At 33.9% G+C, this 20082-nt stretch overlaps 2 protein-coding genes across 2 annotated transcripts; one reads left to right on the forward strand and one right to left on the reverse strand.

Annotated features, from left to right (window-relative positions):
* The first annotated feature begins 492 nt into the window (after positions 1 to 492).
* LOC112525131 lies at positions 493 to 1491 on the forward strand. Its single transcript, XM_025135099.1, has one exon. It carries the CDS (start codon positions 681 to 683, stop codon positions 1128 to 1130), a length of 450 nt encoding a protein of 149 aa, XP_024990867.1. The 5' UTR covers positions 493 to 680; the 3' UTR covers positions 1131 to 1491.
* Positions 1492 to 9244: 7753 nt separating this feature from the next.
* Positions 9245 to 15304, reverse strand: LOC112524687 (O-fucosyltransferase 3). The gene is made up of 8 exons (XM_025134629.1): positions 14583 to 15304; positions 13764 to 13831; positions 13597 to 13685; positions 13351 to 13513; positions 12025 to 12314; positions 11360 to 11564; positions 10689 to 10846; positions 9245 to 9811 (listed from the first exon to the last, which is right to left on the reverse strand). The coding sequence occupies exons 1-8, from the start codon at positions 14872 to 14874 to the stop codon at positions 9529 to 9531; spliced, it is 1548 nt and encodes a 515-aa protein (XP_024990397.1). The 5' UTR covers positions 14875 to 15304; the 3' UTR covers positions 9245 to 9528.
* Between the last annotated feature and the right edge of the window lie 4778 nt (positions 15305 to 20082).

A 20082-nucleotide genomic window follows, 5' to 3' on the forward strand; every position in this document is an offset into this window, starting at 1 on the left:
TATAATTTTATTATTAAATTTAAATTAAATTATAATAAAAATAGAATTAAAAAAACTACAAAAAAAATAACTTTTAAATATTTAATTTGATATAAAAATCAATATTTTTTTTTCAAAATTTTATGATACATTCAAATTTATATTTTATTCAAAAAAAAACATTATCGTTTTTTCGGTACCACATAAAATCGTATTATAACATCGACGAAGACAGAATAAAATAAAACATTAGAATCGAGATGTATTTTGCTGCATTTGTGAGAGCACTATTCTCGTTTATAAATAATACTAAAAAAAAGCCTTTTTTAGAATTTTTTTTAATAAAAATAAAAAATTACATTGACAATTTTTTTATAAAACAATATATAAAATTACAAATCATTTATCTAGAAAATAACTCTTATACAAAATTACAATCATATACCACATAAATTCAAAGGTAGTTTTGTTGGATGTCAAAACAATCCCACTTCTTAGCTCACGTTTCTTGATTTTCAAGTCACCATTCTAAACGTTTCTAGAAATTCCATATTAAACTCCATAAGAAACACCAAAATAAACCCAAATATTCCCACCGAAACAGGGTTTTACTCGAAAAGCTTCAAGATTCTCAATCGTGGGAAGTAGTTTTTCACCACCTTCTCCCTGTCAAATCCCGCCGACAAACCCTAAAAACCACCATGTCTTCTGATAAACCTCCAACCCCTGATGCAGAGCCCACCATAGAAGTGCCTAAAACCCTAGAAAATGAAAACCCAAATCAAGAATCCACAGATCCATCTCTATCACACAAAGAAGACGTAGATCAAGAGGCAGAAGAGGAAGGAGAATGTGGATTTTGCCTGTTTATGAAAGGGGGCGAGTGTAGGGAAACATTCATCAATTGGGAAAAGTGCGTTGAAGAAGGCGAGAAGAACAACGAAGATATCGTGGACAAGTGTTTTGCTGCTACTTCGGCTTTGAAGAAATGTATGGAGGCTCATCCCGATTACTACGGAGTGATTTTGCAAGCAGAAAAGGATGCTGAACAAGAAGTTAGTAATCAATTAGATCAGGAGAAAGAACATCTAGCAGCAGCAGCTGCAGTTTCTAATTCAGGGGAGCAGCAACAGAAGCAGGATACTCAATGATTTTGCAGAGAAATTTTGAGGTAAATTTAGGAGAAAAAAACTGAGAATCAATTACATGATTGGAGAAATAAAGTGTTACTATAATTCAATTCAGCATCATTTATAGTTTATAGAGCCAAATGATTGATTGCTTGGCTATCTTGTTTAACTTTGTTATGAGTTCTCCCCATGAATTTTGATTCCCCCAATTTGATGATGCTAATACAGGCAATGTTAGATTACTCTGGTTTATGCCAAACTTCATGGCTTTGAATTTTGATATAATGCTTGATTTGGGGAGGTGAAATCTGTTTACATCAGGAGATTGATTTCTTCTTATATCAACTGTTTTGTATTTTATGATTGATTTGGTTTTATGATATATGCTATGCTCTGTGGAGTGTTTTTGGCTTCATTTGGGCAAAACAGGGGTTGTTCGCTTGATATTCTCCTGTATGGATAAAGCTTTCTGTATGGATTATTATGTCGGTATAGATTGGAAAGGTTTTTGTTTGGAGAGTTTTTCCACAGATGAAAGGAGCTTGTTCTTTTATTGAGAGGGGCAGGTTTAGAAAAACTTTGGCTTTCTGCATAAAGCTTCTCCGTATAAGCTTACTAAATATGCCACTTCTATATCATTAAGCCACTACCAAACAACATGTATAGCTGACCGTAGCATAGAAAATCTTTGAGGTAGAAGTAGTTAAGGTTAGAGAGGGTTATGTGGTCAATTATTTCTCTAAAAAGAGGGGAACTTGGGCGGGAATCTTGATATTTCTAACAAAAAATAAAGAGAGAATCCTTCCAACTTAAAATTTATGAGACTGAGAAGCAAGAAACCCCTTCAAAATCCCTAAATTCTCGCACTGGAACTCACAATCAAAGCATGAGCGTTGGCGTGTTCTCTTGAATTCTGATCGTGTTCTCTTGAATTCTGATCGTGTTGGTTTACAAAGATCCTATAACGTTAGCCAAATGTTGGTTGTTCATTTGGTTTTGGTGTGGGGTTTCCTAGGATTATTTAGCACACAAACTTTGGTGATAAAAGGTAACCGGATGCACCAAGAATCATATGTTTTGGGGCAGCTCAACTAGTAAGAGAGCGGATTTGATCTTCAGAGTTCACTAGTTCAAGTCTTCTTAGGGACACGATAGGGTTTTGTGTGGCGGTTAACATGATGGTCCATGGGATTAGTTAAGATGTGTGCAAGCCGGCCAGATTTCCTAGGTTGTGAAAACATATGCTATGAACTTTGGATTCCAAAGGACTAACCTTCGTAACAATCTTGGAGTTCTTAGGGTTTGGTAGATAGCATAAGACGAGAGCAAGTTTTTAAAAGGTGGAATGGGCCTCAAGGCGTATCCCTGTTGAGGCGAGGTGTAAGCCTCAAGGCGATCCAATATGTAAGCCCTGAGGCGGAAATATATATACACATACATAATACACAAATATACATACAATATCTATATATATAATACTAAATTATGTTGGTTCAGTGGCTCTTGACAGAGGAAATAATGAGAGCGTGAGATAGGCTAAGAGGTTGTGGAAAACATAGTTGCCGTCTGGAGGAGGAAGACGGAGGGTAAAAATATTGGAGAGTACACATTGGGGCCATTGGGCTTTGACTTTTAGTTTTTTAAAATAAAAAAGACTCTTATAGTATAAAGAGAAGTGCTACACTACTACTGCCATAGAACTTATAGAAAAAGCAAAAAAAAAAACATTACCAAAGCAGATCAACTGAGGCGTATGTCTCTACACCGCCTCATCGAACTGCCTCACTGAACCACGGCGTAAGCCTCGTCCAGGGTTCAAGAGGTGCCACCTTAAGTGCGGTTTTGGGCCGTCTTGCCTCGAGGCATACGCCTCAAACGGTTTTTAAGACCATGGACGAGAGGAAGGGAGCCAGAGAAGTAGAAGGTAGGGAAGTCGTTAGTTAGGTTACCTAGGTTAGACTACGAGTGTGCAGTTTCTTTTGTCTTCATTATGTTTTTCTTGTACCCTGTCGTTGCTTACTTGTAACTAGTTTTTCAAAATTTATGTCACATATTTTTCACTCTCTCGCACACTTTTCATAACCCGGAGGTCTTCACTGAAGCAACCTCTTTACTCTTGAGGTAGAAATCAAATTTTGCATACATCTTCCTTTCTAGACGCAACATCTGAGTTGGATATACTAGGCTCGTTTGATCTGGTTTTGAATATGCTATTTTGCTTATATGACATTTGATACCCGAAATCTTCATGCTTAGGAAGAATATAAGAGGACCGTAATCCATTTTCTATCACATAAATTAAAACATGATAATTTTATTCGCATTCACTAGTTTCTTAATGTCGATGTGTTATAAAGATAATTTCATTCGTGACGAACAATTTTTGGGATGAGTCACATCTTACAAGTTCATTATCTCATATACTATCGATCTGGTATATTTAGGTACAAATTTTAAATGATATTTCATTTAATTAAATCAATGATCTTCAGTTAGTTTTTAAGGATCATAGATTTAATTAAAATATCATTCAAGGGTTACGTATTTAAATGACACCGATTAGTTGGTTCAATCCAATCAATTGTGTTTATTGAGGATCCCAGAGAAAACCCAAATGGAGAAGATGAGAAAGAAGTTCTAGGAACGAAAGATCAAAGAACACGAATCATCTGAAAACACAAAGAATCATGAAGAAAACCTGCAAAAAGTAGTTGATCATGGGGAAGATAAAGAACGTGAACCGACTGAAATTGTTGAGGGTTCCAAAGGAAACCCAAGTGGAGAAGATCATAAGCAACAGGTTCTTGGATCGAATGAAAAACAAGAACCAACAGAAAGCTCAGAGAATCGTGTAGGAATCCTGCAACAAGAAGAAAAGCAAGAAGTTGATGGCCATGGAGAAGACAAAGAACGTGAAGTGAGTGAAGATATTGGGGGTTTCAGAGAAAACCCAAATGGAGAAGATGAGCAAAAGGTTCTTGGCTCAAATGAGGAGTACAAGAATCACCTGAAACTGCCGAAAATCGTGAAGAAACTTGCAACAAGAAGTTAATGGGGGGGAAAATGTCGAAAATATGGAGGCAAGAATCACAGTTGTTTCTAATACACCCATGAACAATATTTGCTTGCTTATTGTATTCATAAGAAATGCAAGACTCAAGAACCCTAAAAGATTACCAAAATAAAGATTTTTTTTTGTTAGATTCTTTAAATTAATGATGGGTATTTGATCGTTCCTCAATTGAATTCACCAACATAGGCCAATTTTCCTGTCCTTCCATAATGAATGGGAAAAATAAAAGCAATCACTAATGAGCACCTCAAAACCTAAATGACATGTGAGTGAATGCAGATAAAAGCATTTCATCCTTAAAAGTTATTTGATGATTTTATATATTATAAAAGTCATAAATGACACATTTATTTAAATAATTTATTATAAATATTTTTATATAGTTTTCATAGACATAACTACATATATAAGAGTAATAAATTTTGATATAATTGATGGTACTTTGAAAATATCCAATTTAGATGAAAATTTATGTTGTATTCGGTTTGGAAGATTTCTATCAATTGGCGGGGGAACGATGAACATTATTGCAGCAATAATAGTTGTGGAGGTAAAGGCAATGATGGTTGGTGGATGATGGTGCATAACGGTGGTGGTGGCGATCGACAATGGTGGAGGAGGTAAATGTGGCCAATGTGGTGGAGGTAGTGGTGGTGGCAATGGTAGTGGTAGCCAATAACGGTGGTGGTGGTTGCCGACGATACTAGTGGTGGTGGCGATGGACGGTGGTGGTCGGTGGTCGACGGTGGTTGTGGAGGTAAAGGAAGTGGTATTTAGTGGACGATGATGGTTGTGGATGACGTAAAGATGGTGGATTGTAGTGGTGGTACCAGTCTATAGTGGAGGAGATGGTTGTCGTCGATGTGATGGAGGTAGTGGTAGTGGTGATGGGTAGTGATAGTGATAGTGATAAGTGGAGTTGATGGTGATGGTGGTGATGGACGGTGGTAGTTGGTGGCCGGCTATAGTTGTGGAGGTAGAGGCAACGGTGGTTGGTGGACGATGGTGGTTGTGGAAGACGTGAAAATGGTCGATAGTTGTGGTGGTGGTGGCCAAGAGTGGTGGAGAAGGTAGTTATGCCCAATGTTGCGGAGGTGGTGGTGGACAATGGTAATGGTAGCCGATGATGGTGATGGTTACAGTGGTGGAGGTAGAGGTTGCCCTCGACGGTTGTGGTGGTCGATGGTCAACAGTGGTTGTGGAGGTGGTAGAGGAGATTGTTGTAGTGAAGGAGGAGGTGGAGGTGGTGGAGGAGGTTATTGTAGTAGAAGAGGAGGTGGAGGTGACCGATTGTGGCTACTATGTTAAGGTTTTATATCAAGCGAGAGTGAATTAGTAGTATTTTAGTTTCCATCTAATTCTTGTTCCACCTATTTTGGTGAAACAAGAAAAAACTTTTTTTTATCTCATGTGTTCAACCTCATCCCAGTTCTTGTCCTTGTCATGTGTTGCACCAAACATGGAACAGTGAGTTCTTTGTCCTGTCTCATGTCAAGTAAAACGTGAAATAGTGAGTTTTGTTTCATTCTATAAGTCTCATGTAATAAATGCAACCTTCTTATTAGAAAAGAGCTAAAACCATGATTTGCCTCTTGATGCCATCTTATTTGCCTAAGACAAAATCAAAAACATTTGGAACCTTAAAAAATAAGAGATTTGCAATTTGTCTCATGAAAACGGAATATTAAGAATTGGAAACATCTAATAAGTACAAATTCCAATAGCACGAAATTTAGGGGTCGTTTATTAAACGCTTATCTGGTAAGTATTTATTAAACATTTTTTCTCATCGAATGAGCATGGCAACGGGCAAGAATCTTACCCGGTAAGAACGATGATAAAGATGGAAAGTCTTATCTTGTAAGTGAGGGTGACGACTCTTACCCAGGTAAGCGCTTACCAGGTAAATTGTTGCATAAATACGTTTTGATGTACTACAATTTTACCCGATAAAATAAATTATAATATTGACTCTTAACGGTAAGCGCTTACCCGTAAGCATTTAGGTAAACGGCCACTTAGTGCTTCAAAAACAATACTCAAGACTTTTTATTTTGATTTGAAAATATGGAATATAATTTTTGATAAGTTTTCATGAGCATTTATGGGTGTAAAAGTGTTTATCAATTTATGTGGTGTTAAGTGTAGTTCTATAAAAAGTGTTTGGATTAGCTAATCACGGTACCAAAACCTAATAAGCTGATAAGTTAATAAATTATAAGGAGTAACTTATCAAAAACTTTTTATTACTAGTGACTAACCAGTATAAGTAATTCTTTTTTTTTTTCATCCAAATACTAAAACTCCTTATTACCGTTACCAAACCGGTATAAGTATTTTTTTTCTCCATCCAAACACTAAAAACTCTTTATTGTCCGATATCACACTGAAAAAAAGTTAATAAGCATTTTAAATAAGCAATCTCAAATATTCCTTAGTTTCTTAATAACATTAACTTTGATTTTGCTTATATATTTAAACATTTAACAATTTAAAAAAAAAACACCTTTATTGACTCTTCTTTTAGACTTTGATATCATCTATTATCAATAGAAGTAAATATGACTTGAGATTTCCACATATCTTAAAAAAACAAACAAAAAACAAGATCTCTATGTGAGGCTCTCGTTTTTCTGCCCAAAAGCTAACATTTGAAATTGAATTTGCCGGTCCCGGTCCTCCGATGGTCTCAAGCCGAACCGATTAGGTCCAGCCTGGACCCGGGACCAGTTTTTGGCCGTCACTAATCCTAATTCATTCATTATTCCATTAATGCGAAAAAGGACTGGAAAATTGAAGAATGATCAAATACCATCAAAAATTTAAAGAATCTAACAACAAAAATCTCTATTTTGGTAATCTTGGTTTAGGGTTCTTTATTTTTTTGCTTTTCTTTGCCTTGTCAATGGCATAAGCAAGCCAATGTTGATCACGGGGATTATAATAAACTTGTTGTCGCAGGTTTCTTGCACGATTCTCTGTTGGTTCTTGGCTTTCATTCGTGCCAAGAACCTGTTGCTTATGATCTTCTCCACTTGGGTTTTCTTTGGAACCCTCAACAATTTCAGTCACTTCACCTTCTTTATCTTCCCCATGATCACCTTCTTTTTGCAGGTTTTCTTCACGATTCTTTGTGTTTTCAGATGATTCGTGTTCTTGATCTTTCGTTCCCAGAACCTCTTTCTCATCCGTCCCCGTAACCTTCTCTTCATCTTCTCCATCAGGGTTTTCTTTCGGATTCTCAACATCTTCAGTCACTTTACGTTCTTTATCTTCCTCATCAACTCCCTCCATCTCTTCTCTTCTCAGATTCTCGACATTTAAATTTGCATTAGATTCTTGATCATCTTCATTCCCGCCATGATCAGAAGTTCTGGTGGCTGCTTCTTGCATCTTCTTCAACCTTTCCAACCGGCGTCCATGAACAGATCGATATTTAGAAACGATCTCAAGAACTACAGACACTTGAACTTCGTTGCCACGAGCGAAAGATTCGATCCCAACCATCTCCATCAATGTTACCAAGATTTCGAGCTCTATATTGAAGTCAAGTAGACACATTGGAATCCAATCAATCTCCATCATCGTCTGTAGTTCTCGCATCAGTTCCGTCGTGATTTTTCGCTTCTCCATTGTTGTCTGTGTTTTTCGCCTCTCCATTGTTGTCTGCGTTTTTCGCTTCCAGATATCGAATTTATCGAGAGAGATGCTCTTTCTTCTGAAGAAAAATCGAAGTGCTTTATACGCCATTGAAGTATGTGCAGATTCTTATATAAGGTTTTAAGTTAATTACAAGAATGGTCCTTTAAGTTTTTGATAACTATCATTTTTAGTCCCTTAATTTATTTTGCATTGGAGGAAAAAATTAGAGCTAGATATGACATTGTATAGGTTTTGGGCGAGATATAAAAAAAGAACGTTCGATATATACGAAATAAATCCTTATTATATTGTTTTTGTTATTATAAATAACATTAAAATTTTAAAAAAAATAATTTATAATAAGCTCGTTTTTTTAAGTAATTCTAGACAAAAAAAAAATCAATTAATAGTTATGTCGGGTTTTAAAACAATTTTGTGACCATAAAATATAGTGAAAAACAATTTACGTTACAATTATTTAGAAAACTTTTCTAAATATAAAACCTTTAGTCGAACTCAATGACTAAAAAAACAAATCTAAACAATTCACAGGGCTTTTAGAGATATTACCTTTTTCCATATCAGTGTTTGGTTATGACGAAGCACTTAGAAATCAAAACATATTTCCTCTATCGGTAGTCCACGCACAAACACGTTATCTGATGTATTTAACGGGAAAAAAAAGTTTCTTTTTTGTTTTTCTCTGAGAACTAAAAGTCTAGAAGAAATTAGCCTGATGTTTAGATTGTCATCTTATTTATATACATTGAAGTTATAGATGGACGATAACTCAAATAAGGTTATATAATTATCTGTAATATTTATATAATTATCTTAAACTTTAATATAATTAAATATTTTTACAGATAACATATTTTAATTATCATAATTACATTTAAACACATATTTTAATAATTATCATCCAAGAATAATTATTTTAACGGTCTATGTGCATCAACCCCCTTTATGAGCTTAAGCGAGCCCTACGAACGTGGTACAAACGATTTGGTTATATTTTTATCATTGATATTTTTGTACAAACACATTTGTAAATGTGGCCTAAAACACAATATAGGAAGGAACTACCAAGTAAGCTTATATGAGACTCGCTACTTATTCAATCAACTATAGATAATTGTTTGATAGCGACTTATTGATATAAAAAGTGACTTATTCAGTAAACTTCTAAGGGCAAACTTTATGCAAAAAATCGTTCTAAATTTATCTTCTAACTAGAAAAACACTCCTTACCAAGCCCGCCCAAAAAGTTTGGGTTTGCTTTTGCTATATTAAACCCGATAGGTTAGGCCCAATCTGTGTCGGGCCAACCTGCAAATGATGGAAATGGCCAAAACTATTGGTAATGAACAAGAATCACCATATGCGAAACTTGCATAATTATCGAAGCAAAGGAACATTCTTTATAACTATGAATATCGTATAATTCAACACCAAAATCCCGAAAAAGAACTTGTCGAAGAAACAATAATAAGCACATAAACGAAACAAATCTTTATGCCCAGAAAGACGACTTACGTGGTGCTTCCTTTTTTACCCTCTCGTGAAATATGAACAACTCTCGCAGTCTCACCATTAATCTCATTTTGCAGCCATCTTCAAACCATCTCATGGTTACCCGAGATTCATCGTGGTATGTACATATTCCTCTATGAAGATTCGACATAAATTTCCATGTTTAAACGATTATTGATCAATCGTGGCTGGTGGAATTGGGCTACTTACGGGTGAGTAACTACAGTTTGCCACCCCACAGAAGCATTCTTGAGGGTTGGCATAAAAGTAGTCTTCTTCTTTGGGTTTTTCTGCAATTATTATTCGATGATTTGGTTGGCCCATTCGTTTCTTGTGTGATGATTTCACGGCATCAGAAAACTCGTCCCATGATAGCGTTCCGTTATGGTGTAAATCTATCAGTTCTACAAGTTGTCTTCTATTTAGTTGGATAGTCTTCTTGAAGCCAAGGTACCTGCATTGCATTTTGCATGGATATATTTTCAGCTATGTTTCAGAAGACAACCAACAGCACCACAGTTTTAATCTAGAGATGGATACCTATATGTATGTATGTACATGTGAGACCACAAATAACACTAAAACTTCATAGTAAAACATTTTGAAGGTACAAAAAAACTGAAACTTCACAGCAAAAACACGTAAAATGTGAAGGTTCGATGTTCTTTATGTGGTCTCATGAAAACAGTCTGATCTCACATGATCCTAAGTCTATATATATGTGTGTGTGTGTGTATATATATATATATATATGTATGTATGTATTATATATACACGTATAAGGCCAAGTTCAGGGAAAAACCGTAAAAAAATAAAAAATTGAGGAACACCCTGGTAACCGTTCAGCGGACGGTATACATGTAATTTCTAAGCAATTTGTCTGGTATGTGCATAACATGTACACGTGCATAAAAACCAAGAAACAACTTCAATTGCTTGTATGCGCATGTGCGTGTCGTCCGGATGAATGGTTACCAGGGTCTCAGTTTTTCATTTTTTTGGGGTTTTCCCCAGAACCTCCCTCTATGTGTGTGTATATATATATATATATATAAAAGTACAAAGGAGAACCATAAATATTTTGAAAACTTGGGAATCAACTATTTCATGTATCATTCATGAATATCTTGTACTGTGTCATGAATATCTATGACGACATTCATCATATTATAGTACTTAATAGGTTCTCAGGTTCTCAAAATATTTATGGTTCTCGTTAGAACCTATCTCTGTATAATATATAAACACACGTGCGCGCGCACACACACACACACACATATATATATATATATGGAAAGAACTATTCAATAGAGGCGAAGAGGATCCCTTACCTTCGGTGACCTTCCACAAGCTTCGCCATGTTACCATCATAAGACGGAACAAAGATGTTACTAGCAACCGAAACCATGAAATCAAGAGCTGCCATTTGGGACGAATGATTCTGGAATTGCCTCAACTCTTCTGGATCTAATAATGTTTCTTTCTTAACCTGAAAATTAGAATCAAAGTTTTACTTCCAAAAGACCAATGAGGCTATTCAGCTCAATGACCTTCTCCAAAAGCTTGTTTTGCAAAATGACACTAGCGTATAATTGTACTTTTAAATTTTTACGGGAGCACGCTGTTTTGAACTCAAGGCAGGTCAGATGAAGGTCATTCAGCTAAAAACGAATTTAGAAGGTCAGATGAAAGTTTGACTTTCGAGAGTCAAAAAACAACATATATCTCCTGATGTGCATAACCAAGAATATTCATTATGAAGAAAGCAACACAAAAAGAGTATTCATTGTGAAGAAAACAAGAATATTCATTATGAAGAAAGCAACACAAAAGAGTATTCATTATGAAGAAAACAACACAAAATAAGGCATACAGGCGGAAACACGATAGAAATTTCCAAGAAAACACACAACTGCGGTAGATCTTTGACAAAATATATTTCTGTTTGTATGAACTTTGAAGTTTAAAGGCAAGAACAAGAAAGAAGATGGTGATGACTCACAATTCGTGGAAATGTAGCCCTTAACGCTGCCAGTCTCTTTTCGCTGCCATAAATTTCACCGGATGCAATATATATCTGTGTGTCCTGATCAAACCCAAGTGCTTGTAGAATCAACGTTGCTTCCTCCGGAGTAAGAGGACATAGACCTTGTGATCTCTTCTCTTCAGAAACTATCTCCTTCTCCCTCCACCACGGGAAAGCATACCTGAAAACAACAATTTGCAATAAAAAAATATTTAGAATGAGAAAATAGAGGCATGGGTCGGGTTCAGGGGAAAACCGCAAAAAAAATAAAAAACAGAGGAACACTCTAGTGACCGTTCATCTTTACGATATGCACATGTGCATATAAATAATTTTTCTAGTATGCACACGTGCATAGAAACCAGGACACATCTTCAATTACTTGTATGCACATATGCATACAAGTAAACAAATGAGAACCCCAAAAAAGATTGACAACTGTGGAAACCAGTGAATCATGTGTTATTCACAATACAGTGTGAAACAAAAATACATGTAAAGGAAGTTTCACATTGTGAAACAAATATATGTTAGATGAAAAAAGATCATGTGAAACAATACATTGAGATTGGTTCTAATGGGGTTGTAACCTTTTTGTGGTTCTCACAATGTTTATCCCCATGAGAAAATTGAGCCATTACCTGAGACGTTTAAGTTCATCGGCTTCCTCAATGGTGCAACCATGTGTGCAGCCTGAAAACGCCAACATGTCCATCTCGTATCTCAAGTGCAATGCCAAAAATGGTCCCTTCTCTTGGAGAACGTGGACCAATTTATTCCCAAGAGCCTCGATCGAAGGTGTGAACTTTAGTGCTTGGAAATTGACACGGCATCTGAGTTTTTGAAGATCTAGAGGGATCCCATTGTTTGCTAATCGTGTATCCGTTCGATTGAAGTGTATCACTTTATGCTTGCTAAAAAGTGGTAGAATCTGCAATTTTTAACGGAAATGTAGCCATCAGATCACATTATTCACCAAAAACTCTAGAAGCCGTCTATCACAGCACGTTTACACTTTTTATATTAAAAATGTATGAACTAGATTGGTTATGATTTTCTTGTACCTGTTTCTATTTATATGTTATTGTTTACTTTTAACCAGTTTTTCAAAACTTTGTTCATATATGTCTCTCTCTCTCTCTCTCTCTCTCTCTCTCTTTGTCACACTTTTCACAAGCTGGGGGTTTTCACGAAAACAACCACTCTACCCTCTAAGGTAGAGGCTAGGTCTGCGTACCCCCCTCCCCCGGGAGGGGGGACCCCACTTACAGGGGGGACATACTCGGTTTCGTTTGCTTTGGTTTAGGGAAGTGGCTCACCATATTTTTTTTAAGGGTACGTTCGGTATCCAGACACGATAGGACATAACAGTTGTTCAGTGTTTGGTAATACAAAACTGGACAGGACATAACAGATAAAATGACCAATTTACCCCTAATTAGTTGTTTATATATATTATATATTTTGATTAAGTTAAGTAATTTATTCAATTATAATAAATAAGTATTTTTTATAAAAAAAATATATCATTAGAAAGTTTTCATCAAGAGAATTAGGTTATTTTTTAGAAGAGAATTAGGCTATATTTTGAGGTTATATTGGTAAAATATGTGTCTCTTTCACCTAAACACGCCTGTTCCAATTTGTTTCACTCTGTTCCTATATGTTCCATATAAAAGTCCTGCCAAACATGGAACAGTAATCCTGGTTCTGTTATGTCATGTCCAGTGTACCAAACGCATCCTAAGGGAATCTTGTTGACCTAGATCATTTCTAACGATGTCGATCATAATGGGCAAATAAGTAATCTCAAGGAAGCTTACTCACAAAGGAAATACTTTAATTATCATGCGACACGCCAAAAAGGATATCTCGTACTATTAAATGGATAAAACATCAGCATTTCTTTAAACGATTACTAACAGCCAATCCATTGGAACTGCATGCTAATTCTTTAAAATGCGAACCTGCTCAAGGTAGTATTTTTCGCTCGACCAGCTGACAGGTGGCATCTCTAGTGGCTGGAATCCATATTTTCTGCTAAACCTCTTTGGCAACCTTTTGACGATCCGGACTTCATCTCTTAGCGAATCAATGAAGTGACCCACATCAAAAATGTCCTCAAAATCACTGATGCAAACACCATAACTCAAAACTCCCGATACAACAACAATGGAAAAAACATCACAATTACTCAAAAACAACAAACGTACCTAGGATCGGCCCAGAAAGACGTCTTATCAAGCTCCGGAACAACTAAAGTGAGATTTAAAAGACGAGCAACTGTTACCATGTCGCAGATCTGAAATCACAAACTTTGCAGCGTAAATAATTGATGTAAGCATAAACTAAACATGAAAACAAAAGAAGAACCACGAACCGCAGCTCTCATTTGATTTAAACCCCCGTTACAAGAAACTTTGAGAAAGCCATTACTTATGTAATTCCCTGCATGACAAAAGAATGGTATCGATAGGATTAAAATTAAATCAAAATTCTTGTAAACATTATATAAATTGCTGACAAAACAAACTCTAATAGCATAATTAAATAATTTTGCCATTTCCATGAAGAAAATTAATGCCATATATCTATCATTTGATCAATAGTTGTGCAAAAAGAGGCAGAATGACTAATGTTTTGGGTTCAAGATTCTTATTTTACACAATGTATTAAAAAGTGTTTGTTCTATAGAATTCACAATCAAAATCTAAATTCAAAATCATCTATGACGAGGTTGCTTGATTGGTTTCCCACTAAGTCGTGTGTGGATTGATTTGTCTGTATAGATTGAGTGGTTTTTGTTTGGGAGGATTTTTTCATAGACGGAGGGAGCTTGTTTTTTTATTGGGAAGGAAATGTTTGGAGAAAAAAAAACTTGGTTTCTGCACAAAGCTAAAGCTCCCCCTAGAAATACCTTAAGCTACAACCGAAAAGTCATTAATAGCTGACCGAATAAGTTGTTAGTCCCCTTAAGCTCGTTAAGCTGCTAAGGGGACAGATAAGTTAACAAAATGAACATGCATTCTAACAATTGAACAATGTTGCATACTAGCTCACAAAATCAAAATCACTTCGTTAGCTGTAAAAGATATGAAAATAAACATAAACCCAACAATCTTTTCATTCAAATAATAGCATTAATCCAAGAAAGATTCAAATCAAAACTAGACCCTTTTTGAGGATCTAGCTAACTCACTTGGAGGTGGCAGAGGTGGTGGCGCCGGCAGTGCTGGTGGTGGTGTTGGAATGGATTTTCCGGCGTTACTCGATGGTCCGGTGGATCCATTTATCGGGTTCAAAAACCCGATAAACAGTTTCGGGTGCCAAAGCTCACCAACAGCCACAAGTTGAACCAAACAAGTCCAAATCAAAATGCTGGAACAAACCCTAATGAACCAAACTTGTAACCTGGTTCTTTGAATCACTTGGGTTGGTATCTTGGCCCACCTCACCACCTGCACACTACTGTTCTCAGATCTAACATCCATTTCTCCTCTTCACACCACATCTCTTCTTCATTTTGATCAAAACATTGCCTAAAGATTCTCAAACTCTACACTAAAAACTCTGGCTTAAAAATGCCAAATTGAATCAATAAGAACCCTAAATGAATAACCCTAATATAACCTCCAGTTGGGTGCTCAGAAAATTGCAAAAAGATTCAAAACTTTCAAACCTGAAGCCAATCAGAATGACCTAATTCGTAGCACGAAGTGGGTGGTAAGGAAATTGCAAAAAGAATTCAAGATTTGGTATTCACAATGAGGCGATACCGAAAACACCATACCCGATGAAATTAACCTAAATTGGCGAAGTGGGTGTTGATGAATTTACAAGAAGATTTACAATTTTTGCGAATAGATCAATGAATAAGAACCCTAGAGAGGGAGTGATAAACAATGGTGTAATTGATAGATGGATAGATAGTGTGAAAAGAAAGCCAAAAACAGAAAATGTGAGAAATAGGTGGTGAGGATTGAGGAAATCACGAGAATGAGGAACAATAAAATCAATTATTAATAAAGAAAAACGAGGATTTCAACAACCAAACCAAGCAAGCGTCAAATGATTTTCAAGACTTTCTTTAAAAGTTGAAGATCTCTTTAAAATGTTTCCCTGCCTACAAAATGACATAAAATGTGAACCTTTTCTTCGTTTTGTTGGATTGTTGCTATGAATTTTTTTGGGAAAAGGGGTGTGAAAGGGAGATCTAATATGATGAAAGAGACACATGAATGAATTTTGGTACAAATTTGTAATTGCTAAATAATACAAATCCAAGGGAAGTTGTTAAATTTTGGTATTTAGATACTAGTTGTGTATCAGTTCAATGCGATGGGAGCCGTGAATTTTAACGATTTTAAAGTTTTACTGGCTTTATTATAAAAGATTTAACGATGATATAAATTACACTTGGTCTTTATATATTAATACAACTTGAATAAATAAGAGCTATGGTTCCAATTACAGTCTATGGATGAAAAAAATTGTATGACAGTTTAAAATATAATATATTTGAAATCCAACATATTTAAACGACTCTACAAATATATTCTATTTACACCAAGAACAAATAATTAAGAGATCGAGAGCGAGACCGAGAGTTCTAGCGCAATTGAATGAGAAAACTTTTAATAACTAACGGTGAATATGAGTTTGAATCTCACCTTGGGGATGGAAAGAAGACATAGAAAAAGAAATTGTAATAATGTGCATTGGTAACTTGTACTATATGTTATTTTAATTGTAGGTTAAGAGATTTTAAGATTGAATGCATAAAGTAGTAGTATTTAATGCATTATGAGTTGTGTTTAAGATTTTGTGCATAAATATATAGTACTTTTTGCATTAAAAATTGTTTTAAATACTTTTGATAAATCTGATTTTTAAGATAGTATAGATTATTTAATTAATTTTATTTATAAATGTATTCAACAAAACAATGATAAAAATTTGGCTTTATAATATGTTTTATATATTTTATATATATATATATATATATTTTTTTTAGGAGAAAAGTCAGTTGTAAATCTAACTTTTATTGTGAATCGAGATACAAACAAAAGCAAACAAAAGCACAACATGTGTTTACATTTGTTCTCATTGAACATGAATAATAAATGTGAAATTTTTACCGCATTCATGATAATGTTTACATTATTTATGATAATATCATGTGAATGTTTAAGACACAGGACGCATATTTGTTGTTTATTTTATATTATATAAGACGTTTTTAAGTATGATTATCGATACAATATTATAAAGTATTTGACAAAAACTCTTAAAAATTATTTTTTATGCATACAGTACTTTTTATTGATACATATTACTTAAAATTCAATATTACAAGTAAATTGTGCATAAGTACAACTTATTTAAGCTTTATTTTTTAATTTGCATAACTAACTATAAATAAAATAATCAAATACGGGATTCTGAATTTAAACAATCTAAAATATTATTAAAAATTATATTATTAAATGATAAATAAATTAGTTCGTTATCAAATCTAAATTAAGTCATAAATAAAATATTGAATTACTGGACTTACACAAAAAACAAGAACCTTAAAACTTAAATTTGATATGAATATCGATATGTTTTTTTTTTCCAATTTTTTATGATTTCTTTAAATTTATATTTTATTTAAAAATAAAAAACATTATCTTTTTTATAAAACCATAAAAAGTTATTATATTAACAAAAATAAATAATAAAACAAAATATTAAAATTAAGATGTATCTCAATACATTATAGAACGATATTAAAAAAATCATTTGAATGAGTTTGCGTTAGATAAAAAAAAACAGGGCCTGCAACGAGAATAATATTAAAAAAAGGCAACTTGTAAACATTTTGTCCACAATTCAAACTTGTTTTAAGTTAAAAATCAATTATTTAATTTAGTTCCTGCAATTCAAACTTCTAAACATAATTCGTCAGCCTTGATTTGCGACACACACGTGGCCTAAAAAAGTATACCAAATATGCATGTTTTTGAAATGAATTACAAATCAAGGGCATAAACTCTAAATTTTTTAATTTATTTTTATTAACATGAATATCAAGCCTGTTATGCGAGTTAACTAATTCTAAGACGAACACCTGATTTGCAGATAATTCGGAGTCACTGCATTTGAACCTCTGTGGCCACAACAGGGATTTTTATTCCTCTTTGAATTTGAACCTGAGACCTCCTGTTACTTTTGACCTTTGGAGTCAAGCTCAAAACAATCAGGCACCACCCTTGTGGTTAATACTTTTACAATATATAGAGTGACTTATCCAAGATTTTTGCTGAATAGGTGCACTTTTAAGATAGATCAACGGTTCGCAAAGTCGTTATATGTTTCTTTTTGGCGAATTGCATCGTTTCAAATGACTTTTTTTTAGTTTTTTTATTGATTTCGAGGGATTTTTTCGGGTTTTTGGTTGATTTTTGATGGACTTTTTGCCCTTTTTGGTTGATGCGCTTTCTAACATTTTGGAGCACGTCCCAAAGTTTAGCGGCTGCACTTTTTATACCCAAAAAGTATCTGCTTACGAAAATAAGTTGAGCCGGTGCATGAGACCCCACTCTGGGCCTCACCATCGGGTATAAAAAACAATATTCTAGACAAATTGTAATATGTAAGCATTTCATAACCATTTCTTTATCATAAGTGATATACAACTAATATTTGTCGTCCTCGTTTAAACACCAAATGCATTCCTTTTTTCATAAAGAAAATCATACCATTTCATTCTAGAAATCACTCGTTTTGACTTGTTCATTATATGGTCCCTGAAAATATTTGAACTTTGAGCTTTTCAAAAGACTTTTTATAAACTTGACGTATACGTGCACTTGATGGTCCAAAGAAAAGCGTGGACCCAGATTGGCATGTTGCCCTTTAGGTCCATTCGACCCAACAGACTTTGATCCATCTTTTGATATTCGAATCGAAAAACGTTAAATGAAAGGAGATAAATATTAGTGATAGATAATGTATCCAATCAGTAGTATTTAAACACATTCAAGATGTTTATTTTTTCTTCTTCTAAATTTAGAATTTTTCAAAAACTTCTTTTTGATATTAACTCAACTAGCAATAAGGTTTGAATCTTTGGGGATTCTCTTTGTGGTTCAACGATTCGAGTATTGCAAAGCCGCTGGAGATTTTTTTGACTGTTTTCTAGGATTTTTGGGATTTGTCGAGGTGCGGATAAGCTGGCCAGACACCCGTGGTTAACAAAAAAAAAAAAAGATGAACATATCAAACCAACGAATGATGTTGAAACGATTGATCATTGTTTAGTTCGTTGCAAGCAGCTGTCAAACGTATATGCAAAGCTGCTGACATAGTGGGATTTGGCTTCCTTCAACATGGACTCTATTTCCAATGTTTTTATTCTATGGAATATCAATCCTCAAATCTCACCTACTTCAAAAGGATTTTGGCAAGTAGTTTTGTGAACCGTCACGTACGTGATTTGGAGTTCTTCGTAACAAGTGGTGTATTCTAACCAGTCACCCCCAAATTCTGATCGTATCATTGGCTTTTTAATCGTGCAAAAGATTTCAATTACTCTTGGACGAATTGGTGTTGCAATCCCGAGAGTGGTGATTTCCTAGGTTATTTGTTTCGTTGTGGTCTGATCTCTTCCTCTTTCTTTTTTTTATATTATTTATCTTAGTTTCGAGTTCCTTTGTTTTATGCGTCTTGCAATAAGAATCTTCTGAGTCCTTATTAATTTGATTTTTTTCTTTTAATGAAATAGTTGTTTTTCAAAAATACCAACTAATAAAATAAATAGAAGAAAAGAGATCAAACATTTGTGTTATATTATCGATTGCATTGTAATACTGAAATCTATTAAATTAAAAAACTGTTAGAATTGTATACCATTTTTAAAACTTTTAGTTTTTTTTTCTATTATATATATATATGATCAAATGTGAACTAGATAGTATGTGGTAACTATGAGGTCCAATATGAACCAATTATTTTAGATAATTAATGTTATTTACTAAAATAAAACAAATGGTAAATTAGTAAATTGTGTTGATTATTCAATTTATTTTAATAAGTTTAAAATTTCAATTTAATTTAAGTAGTTTGATTATCTATACTATATTATAAAATATTTGACAAAAACTCTTGAAACCCATTTTTTATGAATGAAGTACCGTTTATTGATGCATATTATCTAAAATTCAATATTACAAGTAAATTGTGCATAAATACAACTTATTAAAGTTTTTTTTTGTTTGAATTCGTGTAATTATCTACAAATAAACATAATTAAATAGATGATAAACATCTCATTTTAAATAGTAAAAATATAAAATATAATTAAGATAAGTATTTAGTTCTAACAAAATACTTAATAATTATCTTTATAAAAAAGTATAATATTAAACCAAAAATAAAAAAAATGAATTAAAGAAATACACAAAAAAATGAGAAAATTTAAATAGTTAGTTTGGTATTAATATCATTATTTTTTTTTTCAATTTTTATGATGTTTTTATATTTATATTTTATTCAAAAATAAAAACATTATCGCTTTCTCACAAACACATAAAACTGTATTATAACATCGACTGAGACAAAAAAAATGGAACACTAAAATCGAGATATATTTCGCTGCATTATGATAATATCTTTCTAGTTTTAATATATGTGTATATATATACACACACGACCCT

Source organism: Cynara cardunculus, assembly GCF_001531365.2.
Source record: "Cynara cardunculus var. scolymus isolate 2C chromosome LG 13, CcrdV1, whole genome shotgun sequence".
In the NCBI taxonomy this organism is placed as follows: domain Eukaryota; kingdom Viridiplantae; phylum Streptophyta; class Magnoliopsida; order Asterales; family Asteraceae; genus Cynara; species Cynara cardunculus.

Excerpts from the sequence above, each read along its gene's own strand:
- LOC112524687 (XM_025134629.1), bottom strand. The coding sequence starts at position 14,874 with ATGGATGTTAGATCTGAGAACAGTAGTGTGCAGGTGGTGAGGTGGGCC. Across the intron at positions 13,686-13,763 it reads TAAATCAAATGAGAGCTGCG|ATCTGCGACATGGTAACAGT; the intron begins GTTCGTGGTTCT and ends TTGTGATTTCAG. Across the intron at positions 11,565-12,024 it reads GATGAACTTAAACGTCTCAG|GTATGCTTTCCCGTGGTGGA; the intron begins GTAATGGCTCAA and ends TGTTGTTTTCAG.
- LOC112525131 (XM_025135099.1), top strand. The coding sequence starts at position 681 with ATGTCTTCTGATAAACCTCCAACCCCTGATGCAGAGCCCACCATAGAA.